The 21,109-nt window shown below is 37.0% G+C and overlaps 1 protein-coding gene across 1 annotated transcript; it reads left to right on the top strand.

Moving 5' to 3' along the window:
- Window positions 1-1,956: 1,956 nt before the first annotated feature.
- LOC115416881 (cysteine and glycine-rich protein 3-like) lies at window positions 1,957-20,097 on the top strand. Its single transcript, XM_030130757.1, has 6 exons — window positions 1,957-1,985; window positions 4,295-4,406; window positions 15,317-15,488; window positions 18,410-18,536; window positions 19,595-19,688; window positions 19,797-20,097. The coding sequence occupies exons 2-6, from the start codon at window positions 4,295-4,297 to the stop codon at window positions 19,868-19,870; spliced, it is 579 nt and encodes a 192-aa protein (XP_029986617.1). The 5' UTR covers window positions 1,957-1,985; the 3' UTR covers window positions 19,871-20,097.
- The last annotated feature ends 1,012 nt before the right edge of the window (window positions 20,098-21,109 follow it).

Here is a 21,109-nt window from a genome sequence, read left to right as displayed (position 1 = left end):
ACCAACTTTTAAAATTTTTTACAATTTTGAATTAAATTTGGAGTCATTATTTATAGGTTATTATACTATTATTTTACTTAAGATCACAACTGGGCTGAATGGAACCTGAACTAAAACAACTATAACACCTTTAACTCTTAATAACTTTAGTATAATTTTTGCACTTTGCAAATTCATACTGTGGGACAAATTAGAACCTTTGACAGGCCGGTTTTGGACCACAGGCCGTATGTTTACCACTGCTGTAGCACATCTATGGACAAGTCCGTACAGGTGTTATATGGGGGTGCGTTCTGTGCCGTACATTAGTGATGCACGGATCAGCGGAATACTCACAGGGAGGGTCAAAAGAATGTTAGTTTATTTGTGGGGCAGGTTGGGGAGGGTCAAATAATTCCACAAAAGCCCTGGGGGTTGAAAAAAACCCCAATTTGTGCATCACTACCATACGTACCTCATAATGAGTACACGCAGATCTTACAGTGAAAGTGAAATTTACAGACGCTTTACTAATTCCTCTAAGCCTCCTGCTGTTGTGCAGCTTTTCCCTGCGTTCGGAAACTAATTTGAGGAGGCAGGACATTTGTCAAACACCACCACCCCCCCAAAACTGGCCCGATCTTGTGACTAAATCCAATTCAATCTTCTAAAAAATGCCAGATCATTAGCCAATACTGATCTTTATATCGAATCAGGACATCCCTAAAGATCTTAAGACACTGTTATTCTGAGCGACTGTTAAAATAAGTGAGTTTTAGTTTGAGGAAGAAAACTTGATAAAACCATCATACAGATGTGTGGAAACAATGACATTTATACTGTATTCAGTCACTGATACAGTCTGTGGATGTAGCAAGAGTTAAAAAATTGGGTACATTTTTTAAAATCAAGACTACATTTCCTCGTCCTTCAGTGGTATCATTTACTATTGAGTATTTAATAACTTGTTTGTCACGTCTCTGGAGGCTGCAGTCTGAGAACTTTCACTGGAAAAAACAACCATAAAACCAGGATCCATGAGAGTATCAGATGTTAGCTGGACTCAAATACCACAAACAAAACAATAACATTCACTGAAACAGATAAATAAGATGAAATATTTGGTCCGCTCATTTCTACATTACAGACTTATAAATAGCATCAGAAATAAAGTGAATATACTGACAAGTCACTCTGCAACATAAAATAAAGTTTCATACGTCTAAATCAAAAACACATCTTTAAAGGGTCAAAACTCCAACATATGAACTGTAAATAACTTCCTATTAATTAAATATGTAAACTGATGTCTCTAGAGACAAATACGTTGATTTTGTTGAAAATCCTGTGAAAACTTGCATGAATTTCATGGAAATCTGCAAAATTGTAAAACAAGATACTTTTTAGTTGACATTTGAACCGATACCTGTGTTACTGTTTATTTTGTTTTTATTTATGCCTTTAACAAATAAATCTTCAGTATACATATGTAAATAGTTCCTATTTGAAGGTGTTTCAGTCCGTCACTATATCTATGAATGAACACAGATTTATACATACACATTAATGAAAAAAAACATTTTAAACAATAGGTAAACATCAACATTTATTTTCTCTAAAGATGGTGATTATGTATCAGACGTCTGACAAAGTGAATAAAATTCTTCATCGTATTTGGTTTATGGATCAATAAAAACACCTAAAACTAAAAAGGTCACCGTTGGATTGGACCGTCCATGACCATAAACTGGTCCAGTCCGGTCCTGGTGTCAGACTGGTTTATGGATGACCGGGGTTTCCTGAATCTGAGTCCAGACCAAATGTTTCAGAGGCTGATGAAGGGTCCAAGGGCCCGGATCCGTCACCGGTTATTTTAGGAGGATGGTTTCACTGGAGCGTCAGCGTCGGGCTCTTCTGATTGGCTGATGGATGGTATTTAAGGCGGTGGCGTGGAGCTCAGAGCGCCACGGAGGGACAGAAGAAGAAGAACAGAGGCTGGAGTCAAGGTAGGAATGAGGAGGAGGTTAGGAACTGGACCAGGGTTAGGGATCCATCTGTGTGTCAGGAGCTGGAGTCAGATCAGGGTCGGGGGTGGGGGTCAGAATGGGGGGGGGGCATGGTCATGGGGGTGCTGTTGGGACATTCTCAGGGCTTAATGAAAGGGCTGTTCAGCTTTTGTCTGGGTGATGCCTCAGTGAAGCATCTATTTCTGGAACATCACATACCAGGCCTGTGAGGGGATGGACAGGGGCTGATGGGGGGTGGGGGGGTGCACTAACCATGAACAGAAAACTGAAAAAGACATGTTAAAGATTTTCATTCATGGTCTAACCCAACGGTGTCAAACATACGGCCCGCAGCCCACCAAAGGGTCTGATCTGGCCTGTGGGATGAATATATGAATGTAAAAATTACACTGAAGATTTTAACAATTAATGGAGTTAAAGTCATTTTAGTTCAGGTTCAACATTCAAACCATTCTGATCTAAAGTGGATCAGACCAGTAAAATAGGAATCTGAATACTTTATTAATCCCAGGGTTAGTTACAGTTACAGAAAGTATAATTAAAGTAGCAGGAAAGAAATTACAAACAATGCAAATATATATACAGGGTGGGGAAGCAAAATTTTCAATATTTTGAGGCAGGGATTGAAAGACAGTGTATGACCAATTAGTTTATTGAAAGTCATGAGAATTTATTTGCCACAAGAAAATTGACATAATAGAAAATGTTTTTATTCTATGTGTCCTCCTTCTTTCTCAATAACTACCTTCACACGCTTCTTGAAACTTGTGCAAGTGTTCCTCAAATATTCGGGTGACAACTTCTCCCATTCTTCTTTAATAGTATCTTCCAGACTTTCTCGTAATAGTTTTGCTCATAGTCATTGTCTTCTTTCCATTATAAACAGTCTTTATGGACACTCCAACTATTTTTGAAATCTCCTTTGGTGTGACGAGTGCATTCAGCAAATCACACACTCTTTGACGTTTGCTTTCCTGATTACTCATATGGGCAAAAGTTTGTGAAAAGGTATGGATAATAGTGTTAGGTATGATTATGACATCAATATATGTTTGGTTTCAAAACAACTGAAGTAGTGCCTGCTGAGAAAAAACAACTAAATGTTCACTGTAAATTTTGCTTCTCCACCCTGTATGTATAAAAGCCCTAATATACATACTAAACACTATTAAAACAGTTAAAACAACAATTTGTACAATATGTATTAGACAAATATTATCATTATGGTAATTAACAAATGTAGATAAATACTGTAACTCTTAATTTCTTTGTTTTAGTATAAAAAATTACATGAAAATGTCATTAAAAAAATGTGAACATGAAATGCAATTGTACCAATATTCTGCCTGTTATTAAATGTTGTGTTCTTGTAGATCCACTGTGATCTGTAAGTTTTAACCCTACAACACCAAATGTATCATATTTGATGCATGAGTTTTGAAGCCCTCTCCATGATTAGTTTGATATTTGTTTTTCAAACACCTGATGAAAAACCTGATGTATACAATTAGATACATGCAATACACTGATAATCCACTAGGGGGAGGAGTTCATTCACCAGAGGCCTTTCCAGTGACACAACAAGACTGTCATTAATGAGGAAGGAGGAAGAACTGGGACCATTTTGAAAAGGCATTAACAATTTGTTAGACATGTTTGTGTTCTATTATGTTTTTGTTTGTTCAGAAATAATAATATTTGAGCATTGAGACCCAATGTATTAAATATGATACAAAATTGAAACTCATACATGGAAATTGATATTTGAAGAAAAAATGTTTTGTGGTTGTTCAGAAGGACCAATAAAGGCTCCAGTTTCAAAGAACTGGAATTTTCTGTCAATGATTTAATGGTTCAGGCTTTACAGGGTTAATGTACATGTGTAAATGATAAACTGAAGCTGAATATTGATTTAAAAAAAAAAAAAAAATTATATTTTTCTTCAGACATTACAGGTTGTTCATTTTATTCACATTCTTCAATGTTAGTTTATAGATGTAAACATTTTCATCATGTAATTTGACTTTTTTAAACTGTAAAGCACAGAGAAAAGTTTGGAGTCGACATTATTTATAGGTTATTATTATTATTATTATTTTCCTGCTCTGGTCCAGTTCAGATCATATTGGTCTGAATTCAATGGGTTTGGACCCCTGCTGTGATCTGATCATTTTACAGCTGATGTAACATTTGTCTGATTGAGAAGATAAACCATCAAAGAAATTATATGATAAGTACTAACTGAGATGAACTGTCATGTTTTTTTTTATTTTGTCCCTGTTCCTCAGATGCCGAACTGGGGAGGGGGTTCCAAATGTGCAGCCTGTGACAAGACGGTTTATCACGCAGAGGAGATCCAATGTAACGGCAGGAGTTTCCATAAAACCTGCTTCATCTGCAGTGAGTGGCTCCGTTTATCCACTTCTATTTAGATAAGGCCTGCGGAATCAGTAACAGCTTTTAAATCACTTCTTAAAACACATTTTTACAGACTTGCCTTTATGTGATGTTGTCCCTTCTTAATGTGGAATATTTAATTTGACCCTGTTTTGGTTTTTCATTTGTATTCTCATACTTTGTTTTATTTCACACCTTCATTTTTGCATTGATTTGACAGCATCATGTTACATTATTTCTGCCCTCTCTACTTCAATAGACTCAAATTTATTCAAAGTGTCATGTTTTCACGTTTGCTGTACATATGTCTTTTATTGCGTTGTTTTTTGTTTTAGTGTCTTTGCTTGGATCTTGTGTTCTGCTGTTGTCCCCTTCTGCTGTCTGTCAAAGCGCTTTGTAAACTCAGTTTTTAAAGGCGCTATATAAATAAAATTATTATTATTATTATTATTATTATTACCATTATTATTATATTTAAAAATCACTGAATATTCAGGCTTAAACCTACTGCTCAAACTCAGTAGCAATTTAGGAATAATGAGTTAAAGTAATGAAATAATGACTGAAACAGGTGATTGTCATGATTTTGTGCAAAAGCAGAATTTGCAGTCAAGTTTTCTATCACTTATTTATTCACTATGTCTTTATCAAATAGTATCTATGTGTAATTTTATGTTTTTTAAGCAGGTGATGATGGCTCTGATTAGAGGTAGACCGATACATCAGCCGGCTGATATATTGGGCCGATATATCGATTTTTTTCAATATCGGCCATCAGCCTTAATTTTTTTTTTTTGAAAGCCGATATTTGATCAGTAGTAAAAATGTTGTAAGATATTTTATCAGGCACCTGTGTGGGCAGCACTTGACGTTCAATAAATCTAATAGTGGTCTACTATGTGAACGTGTATTAATAATTTCATTTACACTGCTGCATAAAAATCTTAATCGTCTGTGTTTCAATTGTATTTTTACAGTCGATGTCCTTTAAGAAAACAAACAAAAAAAAATCGGCCTTAAATATCAGCTGTAGATATTGGCCATCAGCTGACCAAATTTTTTAAAATCGCCATCGGCCTTAGAAAAACCCATATCTGTCGACCTCTAGGTCTGATGATGTTAAATCTGACACTTGTGTAAAATATTACACATAAAGATGATACAACAGGATTAGTGGATCAGCAGGTATTAAACAGTTTACATCAGTAGATGGTTTTTGTCTCTAGCTACTGTTTAGGGTTTTAGGATTAAAGGTAGCATTGACTTTTTTTCCATTTCTAACTTTATTAGACAAGTACATGACTTTTTGTGTTCAGTTTTTGGCCTTCCGTTTACCTAATGATAGAAATTTGTCTTTTTTTTTTTTTTTTTTTTTAAACCATGCTGGGGGTACAATACCCTGTAATTTCCCTGTTGTTTCTGCCAAATTTCATATTTGTATATGACTGTTACTGCCATGATAAATAGTGCAATACTTAAAATCCTCCTGAGACCCAACAATGCATTTTTGTCCGATGTAGGGGACAAGAGTTTCACAGCTTTACTTAAAACAAATGAAACTTCACTGCAATGGACATTCCATTGAAAAAAAAACAAAAAAACAAATGTATCTGAAAAAACTTTTGTGCTGTCTCCAGTCATGACCATTATTTAATGTAAAAAAGTGTAAACTTTGACTTTCCTGGGTCTCAGGAGGAGATATGCATGTATATAATATTGCAGAAACACATTCCAGTACCTATTTAAGGGTTAAAATAATGCAGAAAAACAGAAGGAACACCATGAAGTTTATGGTGAAAACTCAGACACTTGTTCCGTTTCAGAATATGTCGCTAACCTGTTCAAACCCGCTTTAAACCTATATTTGAATTTGAGGAGGTCTCAGCTCCTACTGGTCTGTTTTCTATTCCATACTCAAACCTCCCCGTTCACTCATCTGCTTCCTCTGTTTGTTTGTCCTGACCTGAATCTCAGTTGTGATGCAGCCAAAGTTTTGAGGCTTGAACTAAATCTCTAAATTAATCCAGCTCCTGTTCATGTCCCAGGGCAGTAGATCAGCTGTTTTCAGTGGTTTATCCACTTCAGTTTCATTTAAGTCGAGTGGCAACGGTGCAGTGAGTCTCATGTTTCTTCAAAAACACAGTGAAGCCGGTTGAAGATGTGGAAAAACTCTGGAAAAGTTTCAGGATGAGCTGGAATGAGGAGACTTTAACAGCAGCTCATCATATCTGTGGACATACACTATATGGACAAAAGTATGTGGACATGTTGAATTCAGGTGTTTCTTTTCAAACAGGGGTCTGGGATACAAAACAATAATGACTAATGACATAATATAGTTTTATATTATGGGATAGATATCATTTCATTGGTTAGTTTGGTTTAAATGGTTAGTTTTGCTTTAAAAATGCCTCAGATGTATTTTTTTTTCTCTCAACATTATTATTTTTTTATCCATGACTGTAATTTTAAATGTTCTTCCTCTAAATTTCTAAAATATTTTTCCTGCTCTGACTGTAAAGAAGAATTTTCTACCACATCTAACCATTTACTTTCATCACATCTCAGTGAGAAAGAAAAATCTCCCATTACACTTTTAGGAAATATTGATGTTTATAAACTATATGGACAAAAGTATTGGGACACACCATGTCTACAGCTGTAAGATGTCCTGTTCATGATGATCTGAGATAAAAACATTAATATTTCCTTAAAAGGTGCGGGAGACTTTCGTCACCAATTTATCATCAAATCTGTAAGACCTCAGTCATATCCTCAGTATCAGGAATCCATAAGTCTTTCTGTGATTACTCACCTCGCGACGAAATTCCAAAGACGCTAAAGTTACCTCCCGGCTCTGTTTGTAAACAAATGGTTTGTTTATGGTGGATGACACTTTGAAATTTTTCACCGTGAGGGAAGAGATTCAGGTGAGTAACCACAGAAAGACTTACAGATTCATGATACTGAGGCTATGACTGAGGTTTTACAGATTTGATGAAAACTTGGTGACAAAAGTCTCCTGCACCTTTGAAGTTTAATGGTAGATTTTTCTTCCTCAGTCAGATGTGAAGAAAGTAGATGGTTAATTGTGGTAGAAAATTATTATTTACAGTCAGAGCAGGAAAAATATTTTAGAAATTTAGAGGAAGAATATTTAAAATCACATTCATGGATAAAAAAAAAAAAAAAAATCAGTGTTGAGAGTAAAAACCATCTCTGCGGCATTTTAGAAACAAAGATAACATTTTAAACCAAACTAACCAATTCAATGATATTTATCCCATAATATAAAACTATATTCTGACATTAGTCATTATTGTTTTGTATCCCAGACCCCTGTTAGAAAAGAAACACCTGAATTCAACGTGTCCACATAGTGTACATATTATTTATACAATAACACAGTCTCATATACACTATATGGACAAAAGTATGTGGGCGGTCTCATATACATGAGACCATATAGTGTGTATGAGACCGTCCACATACTTTTGTCCATATAGTGTGTATGAGACCGTCCGCATACTTTTGTCCATATAGTGTATATGAGACCGTCCACATACTTTTGACCATATAGTGTGTATGAGACCGTCCACATACTTTTGTCCATATAGTGTATATGAGACCGTCCACATACTTTTGTCCATATAGTGTATACGAGACCGGCCACATACTTTTGTCCATATAGTGTGTATGAGACCGTCCACATACTTTTGTCCATATAGTGTATACGAGACCGGCCACATACTTTTGTCCATATAGTGTGTATGAGACCGTCCACATACTTTTGTCCGTATAGTGTATATGAGACCGTCCACATACTTTTGTCCATATAGTGTATACGAGACCGGCCACATACTTTTGTCCATATAGTGTATATGAGACCGTCCGCATACTTTTGTCCATATAGTGTATATGAGACCGTCCACATACTTTTGACCATATAGTGTGTATGAGACCGTCCGCATACTTTTGTCCATATAGTGTATATGAGACCGTCCACATACTTTTGACCATATAGTGTGTATGAGACCGTCCACATACTTTTGTCCATATAGTGTATACGAGACCGGCCACATACTTTTGTCCATATAGTGTGTATGAGACCGTCCACATACTTTTGTCCATATAGTGTATACGAGACCGGCCACATACTTTTGTCCATATAGTGTGTATGAGACCGTCCACATACTTTTGTCCGTATAGTGTATATGAGACCGTCCACATACTTTTGTCCATATAGTGTATACGAGACCGGCCACATACTTTTGTCCATATAGTGTATATGAGACCGTCCACATACTTTTGTCCATATAGTGTATACGAGACTGTCCACATACTTTTGTCCATATGGTGTGTATGAGACTGTCCACATACTTTTATCCATATAGTGTGTATGAGACCGTCCACATACTTTTGTCCATATAGTGTGTATGAGACCGTCCACATACTTTTGTCCATATAGTGTATATGAGACCGTCCACATACTTTTGTCCATATAGTGTATACGAGACCGGCCACATACTTTTGTCCATATAGTGTATACGAGACCGGCCACATACTTTTGTCCATATAGTGTGTATGAGACCGTCCACATACTTTTGTCCATATAGTGTATACGAGACTGTCCACATACTTTTGTCCATATAGTGTGTATGACACCGTCCACATACTTTTGTCCATATAGTGTATACGAGACTGTCCACATACTTTTGTCCATATAGTGTGTATGAGACCGTCCACATACTTTTGTCCGTATAGTGTATACGAGACCGTCCACATACTTTTGTCCATATAGTGTGTATGAGACCGTCCACATACTTTTGTCCGTATAGTGTATATGAGACCGTCCACATACTTTTGTCCATATAGTGTGTATGAGACCGTCCACATACTTTTGTCCATATAGTGTATACGAGACCGGCCACATACTTTTGTCCATATAGTGTATATGAGACCGTCCACATACTTTTGTCCATATAGTGTATACGAGACCGTCCACATACTTTTGTCCATATGGTGTGTATGAGACCGTCCACATACTTTTGTCCATATAGTGTGTATGAGACCGTCCACATACTTTTGTCCATATAGTGTGTAAGAGACCGTCCACATACTTTTGTCCATATAGTGTGTATGAGACCGTCCACATACTTTTGTCCATATAGTGTATATGAGACCGTCCACATACTTTTGTCCATATAGTGTATAGTGTATATGAGACCGGCCACATACTTTTGTCCATATAGTGTATAGTGTATACGAGACCGGCCACATACTTTTGTCCATATAGTGTGTATGAGACCGTCCACATACTTTTGTCCATATAGTGTATACGAGACCGGCCACATACTTTTGTCCATATAGTGTGTATGAGACCGTCCACATACTTTTGTCCATATAGTGTGTATGAGACCGTCCACATACTTTTGTCCATATAGTGTGTACGAGACTGTCCACATACTTTTGTCCATATAGTGTGTATGAGACCGTCCACATACTTTTGTCCATATAGTGTGTATGAGACCGTCCACATACTTTTGTCCGTATAGTGTATATGAGACCATCCACATACTTTTGTCCATATAGTGTATACGAGACCGGCCACATACTTTTGTCCATATAGTGTATATGAGACTGTCCACATACTTTTGTCCATATAGTGTATACGAGACTGTCCACATACTTTTGTCCATATGGTGTGTATGAGACTGTCCACATACTTTTGTCCATATAGTGTGTATGAGACCGTCCACATACTTTTGTCCATATAGTGTGTATGAGACCGTCCACATACTTTTGTCCATATAGTGTATATGAGACCGTCCACATACTTTTGTCCATATAGTGTGTATGAGACCGTCCACATACTTTTGTCCATATAGTGTATACGAGACCGTCCACATACTTTTGTCCATATAGTGTATACGAGACCGGCCACATACTTTTGTCCATATAGTGTGTATGAGACCGTCCACATACTTTTGTCCATATAGTGTATACGAGACTGTCCACATACTTTTGTCCATATAGTGTGTATGAGACCGTCCACATACTTTTGTCCATATAGTGTGTATGAGACCGTCCACATACTTTTGTCCGTATAGTGTATACGAGACCGTCCACATACTTTTGTCCATATAGTGTATACGAGACCGGCCACATACTTTTGTCCATATAGTGTGTATGAGACCGTCCACATACTTTTGTCCATATAGTGTATACGAGACTGTCCACATACTTTTGTCCATATAGTGTGTATGAGACCGTCCACATACTTTTGTCCATATAGTGTGTATGAGACCGTCCACATACTTTTGTCCATATAGTGTATACGAGACTGTCCACATACTTTTGTCCATATAGTGTGTATGAGACCGTCCACATACTTTTGTCCATATAGTGTGTATGAGACCGTCCACATACTTTTGTCCATATAGTGTATATGAGACCGTCCACATACTTTTGTCCATATAGTGTGTATGAGACCGTCCACATACTTTTGTCCATATAGTGTATACGAGACCGTCCACATACTTTTGTCCATATAGTGTATACGAGACCGGCCACATACTTTTGTCCATATAGTGTGTATGAGACCGTCCACATACTTTTGTCCATATAGTGTATACGAGACCGGCCACATACTTTTGTCCATATAGTGTGTATGAGACCGTCCACATACTTTTGTCCATATAGTGTATACGAGACCGGCCACATACTTTTGTCCATATAGTGTGTATGAGACCGTCCACATACTTTTGTCCATATAGTGTATACGAGACTGTCCACATACTTTTGTCCATATAGTGTGTATGAGACCGTCCACATACTTTTGTCCGTATAGTGTATACGAGACCGTCCACATACTTTTGTCCATATAGTGTGTATGAGACCGTCCACATACTTTTGTCCATATAGTGTATATGAGACCGTCCACATACTTTTGTCCATATAGTGTATACGAGACCGTCCACATACTTTTGTCCATATAGTGTGTATGAGACCGTCCACATACTTTTGTCCATATAGTGTATATGAGACCGTCCACATACTTTTGTCCATATAGTGTATATGAGACCGTCCACATACTTTTGTCCATATAGTGTATACGAGACCGTCCACATACTTTTGTCCATATAGTGTATATGAGACCGTCCACATACTTTTGTCCATATAGTGTGTATGAGACCGTCCACATACTTTTGTCCATATAGTGTATATGAGACCGTCCACATACTTTTGTCCATATAGTGTATATGAGACCGTCCACATACTTTTGTCCATATAGTGTATATGAGACCGTCCACATACTTTTGACCATATAGTGTGTATGAGACCGTCCGCATACTTTTGTCCATATAGTGTATATGAGACCGTCCACATACTTTTGACCATATAGTGTGTATGAGACCGTCCACATACTTTTGTCCATATAGTGTATACGAGACCGGCCACATACTTTTGTCCATATAGTGTGTATGAGACCGTCCACATACTTTTGTCCATATAGTGTATACGAGACCGGCCACATACTTTTGTCCATATAGTGTGTATGAGACCGTCCACATACTTTTGTCCGTATAGTGTATATGAGACCGTCCACATACTTTTGTCCATATAGTGTATACGAGACCGGCCACATACTTTTGTCCATATAGTGTATATGAGACCGTCCACATACTTTTGTCCATATAGTGTATACGAGACTGTCCACATACTTTTGTCCATATGGTGTGTATGAGACTGTCCACATACTTTTATCCATATAGTGTGTATGAGACCGTCCACATACTTTTGTCCATATAGTGTGTATGAGACCGTCCACATACTTTTGTCCATATAGTGTATATGAGACCGTCCACATACTTTTGTCCATATAGTGTATACGAGACCGGCCACATACTTTTGTCCATATAGTGTATACGAGACCGGCCACATACTTTTGTCCATATAGTGTGTATGAGACCGTCCACATACTTTTGTCCATATAGTGTATACGAGACTGTCCACATACTTTTGTCCATATAGTGTGTATGACACCGTCCACATACTTTTGTCCATATAGTGTATACGAGACTGTCCACATACTTTTGTCCATATAGTGTGTATGAGACCGTCCACATACTTTTGTCCGTATAGTGTATACGAGACCGTCCACATACTTTTGTCCATATAGTGTGTATGAGACCGTCCACATACTTTTGTCCGTATAGTGTATATGAGACCGTCCACATACTTTTGTCCATATAGTGTGTATGAGACCGTCCACATACTTTTGTCCATATAGTGTATACGAGACCGGCCACATACTTTTGTCCATATAGTGTATATGAGACCGTCCACATACTTTTGTCCATATAGTGTATACGAGACCGTCCACATACTTTTGTCCATATGGTGTGTATGAGACCGTCCACATACTTTTGTCCATATAGTGTGTATGAGACCGTCCACATACTTTTGTCCATATAGTGTGTAAGAGACCGTCCACATACTTTTGTCCATATAGTGTGTATGAGACCGTCCACATACTTTTGTCCATATAGTGTATATGAGACCGTCCACATACTTTTGTCCATATAGTGTATAGTGTATATGAGACCGGCCACATACTTTTGTCCATATAGTGTATAGTGTATACGAGACCGGCCACATACTTTTGTCCATATAGTGTGTATGAGACCGTCCACATACTTTTCTCCATATAGTGTATACGAGACCGGCCACATACTTTTGTCCATATAGTGTGTATGAGACCGTCCACATACTTTTGTCCATATAGTGTGTATGAGACCGTCCACATACTTTTGTCCATATAGTGTGTACGAGACTGTCCACATACTTTTGTCCATATAGTGTGTATGAGACCGTCCACATACTTTTGTCCATATAGTGTGTATGAGACCGTCCACATACTTTTGTCCGTATAGTGTATATGAGACCATCCACATACTTTTGTCCATATAGTGTATACGAGACCGGCCACATACTTTTGTCCATATAGTGTATATGAGACTGTCCACATACTTTTGTCCATATAGTGTATACGAGACTGTCCACATACTTTTGTCCATATGGTGTGTATGAGACTGTCCACATACTTTTGTCCATATAGTGTGTATGAGACCGTCCACATACTTTTGTCCATATAGTGTGTATGAGACCGTCCACATACTTTTGTCCATATAGTGTATATGAGACCGTCCACATACTTTTGTCCATATAGTGTGTATGAGACCGTCCACATACTTTTGTCCATATAGTGTATACGAGACCGTCCACATACTTTTGTCCATATAGTGTATACGAGACCGGCCACATACTTTTGTCCATATAGTGTGTATGAGACCGTCCACATACTTTTGTCCATATAGTGTATACGAGACTGTCCACATACTTTTGTCCATATAGTGTGTATGAGACCGTCCACATACTTTTGTCCATATAGTGTGTATGAGACCGTCCACATACTTTTGTCCGTATAGTGTATACGAGACCGTCCACATACTTTTGTCCATATAGTGTATACGAGACCGGCCACATACTTTTGTCCATATAGTGTGTATGAGACCGTCCACATACTTTTGTCCATATAGTGTATACGAGACTGTCCACATACTTTTGTCCATATAGTGTGTATGAGACCGTCCACATACTTTTGTCCATATAGTGTGTATGAGACCGTCCACATACTTTTGTCCATATAGTGTATACGAGACTGTCCACATACTTTTGTCCATATAGTGTGTATGAGACCGTCCACATACTTTTGTCCATATAGTGTGTATGAGACCGTCCACATACTTTTGTCCATATAGTGTATATGAGACCGTCCACATACTTTTGTCCATATAGTGTGTATGAGACCGTCCACATACTTTTGTCCATATAGTGTATACGAGACCGTCCACATACTTTTGTCCATATAGTGTATACGAGACCGGCCACATACTTTTGTCCATATAGTGTGTATGAGACCGTCCACATACTTTTGTCCATATAGTGTATACGAGACCGGCCACATACTTTTGTCCATATAGTGTGTATGAGACCGTCCACATACTTTTGTCCATATAGTGTATACGAGACCGGCCACATACTTTTGTCCATATAGTGTGTATGAGACCGTCCACATACTTTTGTCCATATAGTGTATACGAGACTGTCCACATACTTTTGTCCATATAGTGTGTATGAGACCGTCCACATACTTTTGTCCGTATAGTGTATACGAGACCGTCCACATACTTTTGTCCATATAGTGTGTATGAGACCGTCCACATACTTTTGTCCATATAGTGTATATGAGACCGTCCACATACTTTTGTCCATATAGTGTATACGAGACCGTCCACATACTTTTGTCCATATAGTGTGTATGAGACCGTCCACATACTTTTGTCCATATAGTGTATATGAGACCGTCCACATACTTTTGTCCATATAGTGTATATGAGACCGTCCACATACTTTTGTCCATATAGTGTATACGAGACCGTCCACATACTTTTGTCCATATAGTGTATATGAGACCGTCCACATACTTTTGTCCATATAGTGTGTATGAGACCGTCCACATACTTTTGTCCATATAGTGTATATGAGACCGTCCACATACTTTTGTCCATATAGTGTATATGAGACCGTCCACATACTTTTGTCCATATAGTGTATATGAGACCGTCCACATACTTTTGTCCACTCTGTGTGTGGGTCTGAGTGGGTGATGGTCGTCCTGACCCCTGATAACCCCCCCCCCCATCTGCTCAGTGTTCATCTCTTCACACACTCCTCTTACAAACAGAAGCTCAGGCCATCTGACGGTGGTAATGGCTCTGCTGACTGATAAAACTCCTGAGGTGGGGGCTTTATTTAACCCCCCCCCCGTGGTTCTTTGTTGTATGCAGTGAGCTGTAGGAAGGGACTGGACAGCACCACGATGGCAGCGCACGACTCTGAAATCTACTGCAAGTCCTGTTACGGGAAGAAGTACGGACCCAAGGGCTACGGGTACGGCCAGGGGGCGGGGGCTCTGAGCTCGGACCCCCCCGGACACAACCTGGACCTGCAGCCTCAGGAGTAGGTGTTCACACTGCAGCCAGAAACCAGTGGATAACTGTGTAATTACAGATAAAAACAACACTTATGTTTTGTTTGTTTGTTTGTTTGTTTTTTGGGGGGCGGGGGGGCAGGTTCCCCATTCAGCCCAATTTGATCTCAAATGGGTCAAACCAGTAAAATAATAATAATAAAAAAAAAATTAATTTACCCATATCATGATGTATATTGTGTAAATAAAATATATTCTATATTATTGTGTAAATAAAATCAAACCTTTAGCGCTCATACTAACTAAAAGTCAAATAACAAACTGATGAACATTTTATTTCTTCAAGACCAAGAACTATTTTTTGTGACGACTTCAAAATTTATCAGCTTTTCCTAAATGATTTATCACCATTATATTACCCCCTGTATTTAACATTTTGCTGGATTTATGCTGTTTTATGGGCTCCGTGTGGACTTCACTGATCACCTGAGGAGGCTCAGGTGAAAAGGGGTGTGGTCAGATAAAGAGGGCAGGGCTTAGCACAACTGAAACATCACCTCATGTGGGTATTTACATAAACTGATATTCCACAGCCTGTTTTCTGTAACATCATGCAGACTAGATAGTTTCCAGAAAAGTTTTCTATGAAGGTAGCTTTGTTTCTTTATTATTCAATCAAAAGGAAAGTTGCTTCAATCAAAAAAAAAAAAACATTTTCAATCCAAAAAAAAAAAAAACCCTTTCAATAAAATAAAAAAAAAGTGTTTGAAGTGACGTTTTTTGGGGGACTGAATAATAAAGACACAAATATCCTACCCATAATGACCCAAATACAAAAAAGATGACAAAAAATTATTTTCAAACAAAAAATAACTCACTTCAATAACAAAAAACCCTTTACAATCAAAGAAAAAAAAAAGTGTTCAAATACAATTTTTTGGGGTCTCAAATATTTTTTTGCATTGAAACATTTTTTCTTTGATTGAATTTTTTTTTTTTTTTTGTGGTTAAGGCAACTTCCTTTTTGATTGAATAATAAAGAAACAAATCTACCTTCATAGTTTTCGTCTACACAAACCCACATTCATACATCGTAGCGCGCCATCATGTGGTTAATGTTAGAATAAACAAAAGTGGACAAATGACAATGTATTTTTTGTCTCCTACTGTGACATTCAGACTTTTAAACTCAATTTAACTCTGAACACACAAGAACAGAAACAGAATTTACATAAATAATCATTTTCAGTCACATAAACCTCAGTTTTCATGTGAGTTAAAGACAAAAACACAGAATAAACTATGGGTTTTCCACTTACCTGCATTCGTCGTGTGTAGTTCAATCTCGGTCGGATTAGCATCATATTCCAGAAAATAATTTAGAGATAATTTACGGTAAAAAAAACAAAACAAAAGAACATTCAGAATGTCCTTTTCGTGTGTCCAACCTGAGACACACCTGGACAGTAGATGACGGGACTCACCTGTGAGGAGGGCGGAGAATCACAATGCTGCCTTCTCGGGCTATCGGGAAGATAAACGTTTCCACTTGTGAATTTGAAATTACGATTTCGTTGCATTCATGTGCATTTGTTGTCGGAGTAAAATGAAAAATGCTGACACACAATTTATGCTACTTGAGTAAAACAGTTTTGGACGTGTTAATTCATCTGCTACAGCTTTTTTTTTTTTTTTTTTTTTTTTTTTTGCTAATTGTGTATGCTAGAAATGTGCTAAATCATGCTAACAGCAGCAGAACGTTAATAAAAGCATTGTTGATCATTCACCATCAGTCCCTCGTTGCTCGCTGTCATGTTGAAAAGGTCAAAGGTTATTCAATTTCGGCAGCTCGTGTATCAACATTTTTTCCAGTTCTCCAGTTGAAAACATGACGTCAGGGGGCGTTCACGTTCAAATATTCGAGTTCGTAACAAGTATTTACCATAATTCTCAAAGCTCGTGAAGGCAGCATCAGAAACACATTTATTAACAACATTTAAGAGGAACAGGTCTACTGTGAACATAAACCATGGGAGCAAAAATATAAGTGTGTATTTTATTGATTTTTTTTTTTTTTTTTTGTTCAGTGTGTATATTTATAAAATTCTGCAGATTTAGGAGGATTTATGGTGATCGAAGTGCAGAAATTGGGGGAAAAATAATTAACTGTTTTCTGTTCTGGATTTAGTGATACTGAACAGAGAGAGGTTTGTATTTATATTTATAAATTAGATATAATCTGAAGTGTTCTACATCAGATTAGTTCTGTTAAATGGGAGAACGAACCATTAAATGAACAGTTAATGACATCTGTGTACTTTCCCTGAGCATCATCTGTCAGAAAAAAGAATAAACACACGACTTTTGTTATTGAAGGCCTTTCATTTCCATATATATTCGTATTCATTTACATATATATTAATTTACGCAGATATTCAATTACATATATATTCATTTACATATACATTTGCCAGTGACATAAAATAGATGAATAGGGAAAAAAATATAAAAACAGCCAGTAGTGATTTGTGTTTGTATGTGCATGTTCTGATTTGAGGTTGTATTCGTTTCATTTTACCTGCTTCTTTAGCAATGACAGTATGACTGTTTTTTCTTTTTTTTATGATATTGTGCAGCTCCAGAACAAACAAAATCAATCTACATTTTACACACAACTGGATTATATCAGTCATTAGTTAAATATTCGTTCCATTTCACCAAAAAAAAACCCCAAACAAACAAACAAACAAACAAACAAACAAAAAAAAACTCAATAAATACGTCATTTTGGAACCCAAGGATTAATTTATCTCAGCTTTTTACCTTTTATATGTATAATGACTCTGTGCATAAATCCAGAATGAAGTAACACCACTTTCAGTAAAGAACATACGTTAAGGCAGAAGTGTTTTTTGTTTTATAATAAATGCATGTGTGTTTTTCTCCGCAGATCCAAACCTAAACCAGCTTCTACAAACTCCACCTCTGGTAAATTCTCTAAGTTTGGAGGATCAGACCGGTGCCCCCGCTGCTCCAAGGCCGTCTACGCCGCAGAGAAGGTGATGGGGGCGGGAAAGGTAAGCCCCGCCCCCAATGAACACCTACAGTCAAACAGATGAACATATGACATGAACATATGATCTATAGACGAGTGGAGAAAACAAACAACTGAACAGAAGTCAGTGAATACAGGAAATAAGATAGTCTTCTCCTCCTCCTCCTCCTTCTTCTCCTTCTTTCTTCTCTTTTCTCCTTCTTTCTTCTCCTTTCTCCCCCTCCTTTTTTCTTCTCCTTTCTCCTTCTTCTCCTTCTCTTTTCTCCTCCTTCTTCTTTCTTTTCCTTCTCCTTTCTCCTCCTTCTTCTTCCTTCTCCTCCACCTCCTTCTTCTTCTCCTTTCTTCTCCTCCACCTCCTTTTTCTTTTCCTTCTTCCTCTCCTCCTTCTTCCTCCTCCTTTTCCCATGGTGCAAATTATCTTCTAATTTAACTCCCAAAGTCTTCAGACTGATTAAATTCAACCTTTTTCCATGTATTTATCACTGTTTACTACAATATTATCCTCTGCATTTTCCATTTTTCAGTGTAAATCCTGTATTTTCTTAGATTTAATTCACTGATCATGCAGATGTTCATTAAAGATCAGAGTAAATTCAAAGGTTATTAGATCAAAAACAGAGAAAACTGACTTTTTCAGTCCAATCTCTCATTAACTGAACATAAACCCAGTGTGTCCATCCACTGTCATTGATCCAACTCCATGGGTTTTACTGGTGAATCAATGTTGTAGAAGATGACGGTGTTTCCACGGTAACTACGGAACTTCTGAAGGTCCAAATGGGTCATATCTCATGACCATGAAAAGACGAATAACTGTATTTTACACCAATTATTTACACTTATTGATAGAATAAGTAGATCAACAGGTATTAAATGTTTTAGAACAATGTAGATTTCCCTTGTTTCATGTTGGAAAGTGTTTTTTTTAGATCTTATCTGTGTTTTTATAGAATAACTTGTGGTGTTTAAACACATAAAATCAGCCTCATTCATGTATTTTCTGGTAAATGAATAATTATCGACTGTCTGGATCATTTTTCCAACATGTTTGTGTGTCTGTTTTTGTGTATTTTTACGCAGCCGTGGCATAAAACCTGTTTCCGTTGTCTCCTGTGCGGTAAAAGCCTGGAGTCGACCACAGTGACGGACAAAGACGGCGAGCTGTACTGTAAAGGTACCCTGATGGTTACCATGGCGACAGAGGATGCTCAGTTAGCAAAGTCTTTTAAGGTTTTTTTTTTGTTTGTTTGTTTGTATTTTTAACTGATATTCTTCTTTTCAGTGTGTTACGCCAAAAACTTTGGCCCCAAAGGCTTCGGTTTGGGCAACGAGGCCATGATGGAGGAGCGACCGTGATCATGTGACTGCAGCCGTTTCCATGGAGATGTGGGGTGGATGTTATGTATCTGGTTTTGCAGTTTTTCAGGATGTCGTAGGATGATTATTAGGCTTATTCTGCCGTTTTGTTTAATGTCACTGAGAGTTTTATTAAAATGAGGCTGATATAATGATATTTTCTGACGTGTCATTAAAGTTTTCATCTATTTGGACGAAACACTGTTAATAAACTTTTAAATATTTGTCAGTAAGCATACATTATTTAAGAGTGTGGTTCTTTTCAATGTGAAATTTTGATTTATTTACTGATAATAAACACATTAAGTTCTCTATTAAAACTATTTAGTTTACTATGGCTCACAACCTTCTGAAATTATTCCACTGCAAAAAATTAGTAGTAGAAGTTTCACTGGCTCAAAAACAAACTGTGGATGTTTATGAAGGATTTTGTTTTTCCACTGTGGCTCTATGAGATTATTTGGAATGAAATGTGCTTTATTAATGCAAATTATTATTATTATTATTATTATTATTATTATTATTATTATTATTATTATTATTATTATTATTATTATTATTATTATTATCTTTCCGGTATGTGGGTGAGCATATAATGCACACTTTCCACTGAATGTTATAAAAGGTCATATTATTTTTCACTATTTGTTTTAGGTCAGAATTCTAAAGTTTTAGCATTTAACATTTGACCTAGCACAAAATATAATAATACATGTTAATCAGTGTTGTTGTTAGTCATTGACATATGCCAAGCTGAAAAAAAAAATAAAAGTAACCAGATTTTTATGTAGCATACTGGAAAAAAAAAAGGTGTGTTTTGTGTTTCAAAAAACGTGGTTTGTTGACATTACAAACATTTAACTCTTACTGTACTTGTGTTGATTTGTCTCATAACATTTGGAACAATTTATCCTTTTGAACTCATCATTTTTCTTAAATCACTAAACACATATATGACTGATTATGTGGTTTTATTTTAACTTCCAGACAACCTGCTGTTTCTGGAGTCAATTAACACATCCTCATCCCGGTAAAAATGAATAATTAATCCAACTGTATTTGCATATAAATAAATAATTCCATGTAGTGATTAATTGGAATAATTGAAGCAACGTGTGATGAACGGTCTGAATAATAATGCATGAGCAGTCGCGCACTCGGACGGTGCAGATGTTATTGTTCAACTAAAATTAGACTCATCACACTCCGTTCATTATCATATTGTAATTAAAGTCGTTC

Source organism: Sphaeramia orbicularis, chromosome 3 (genome assembly GCF_902148855.1).
Source record: "Sphaeramia orbicularis chromosome 3, fSphaOr1.1, whole genome shotgun sequence".
NCBI classification, from domain to species: domain Eukaryota; kingdom Metazoa; phylum Chordata; class Actinopteri; order Kurtiformes; family Apogonidae; genus Sphaeramia; species Sphaeramia orbicularis.
This window is presented reverse-complemented; position numbering and strand designations above follow the sequence as displayed.